This window comes from Cystoisospora suis, assembly GCF_002600585.1.
Source record: "Cystoisospora suis strain Wien I chromosome Unknown contig_4966, whole genome shotgun sequence".
In the NCBI taxonomy this organism is placed as follows: domain Eukaryota; phylum Apicomplexa; class Conoidasida; order Eucoccidiorida; family Sarcocystidae; genus Cystoisospora; species Cystoisospora suis.
The window spans coordinates 13,256-14,094 of NW_027157758.1; the positions used below are offsets into that span (position 1 = coordinate 13,256).

Below are 839 nucleotides of genomic sequence, written 5' to 3' on the forward strand. Positions count from 1 at the left end.
GAAAAATGTGTGAGAAGCTGAATTTGCCTAATGCGATCTGGGATGAGGAAACATTACGGAGCGCCTACCTGGAAGCTCTCCCGGCCAGGATGACTCATCTAGTGGTGGCATGTGGAGACTTCACCCGACTGACCTTAGAGCAGCTTCAGGCTCGTGCTGAAGCTTTCGCACTCGGCGAGCACTTGCAGGAGCGGAAGAACAACCAAGGTACACCGACCCCCCCGGCAAGCATACTGGCAGCCAAGGAGCTGAAGAGTGATCTTGGGAATCAATGTTTTGAGTGCGGAGCTAATGATCACTGGGCAAAAGATTGCCCGCATCGTCTACGGAAATTGGAACCGCGGCCTCGCTACGGGGAACCAAGGGTTGAATGTAGGATCTGCCGGAAGCGCGGGCACGACGCCCAGGTTTGCTGGTTTAAAGGTATGTCACGCTGCAAAAGGTGTCAGGGGTTCGGCCATCAAGAGCAAGTTTGTCATTTGGCAACGAGGGGAGTTCGCGGCAGTATTCGGCCGAATAAAGAACCTAGTACTGGCAGTGAGCGACGACGGGCTGACAAGCGCCGGTCATCCAGGAGTCCAAGCCGGACGCTCTCGCGAAGCCGTTCTCGAGAGCGGCACAGCAGGGTTTCGCCATCAGGCGGCTTGTTGCACAGGCGAAGCCCAAGTAAGAAGGTATCCTTCATCTGCACGGCGGCATGCCCGATGGAATCCAGACCCAGAGAACTACGCAACTCATCGACTTCCGCCAAGCGGGACTCCTACCGTTTGAGTGCTAGGGTCTGGGGCACGATCGAAGGAATACGGGTCAAAATGCTGATGGATACGGGGGCCGAGGAA

General features: G+C 56.3%; 1 protein-coding gene across 1 annotated transcript; it reads left to right on the top strand.

Annotated features, from left to right (window-relative positions):
* Positions 1–6: 6 nt before the first annotated feature.
* CSUI_008726 (uncharacterized protein) lies at positions 7–626 on the top strand (the record flags this gene model as incomplete). The annotated part of the gene is made up of 1 exon (XM_068068851.1): positions 7–626. A coding segment is annotated over exon 1 (537 nt), but the record flags the coding sequence as incomplete, so codon positions are not given.
* Between the last annotated feature and the right edge of the window lie 213 nt (positions 627–839).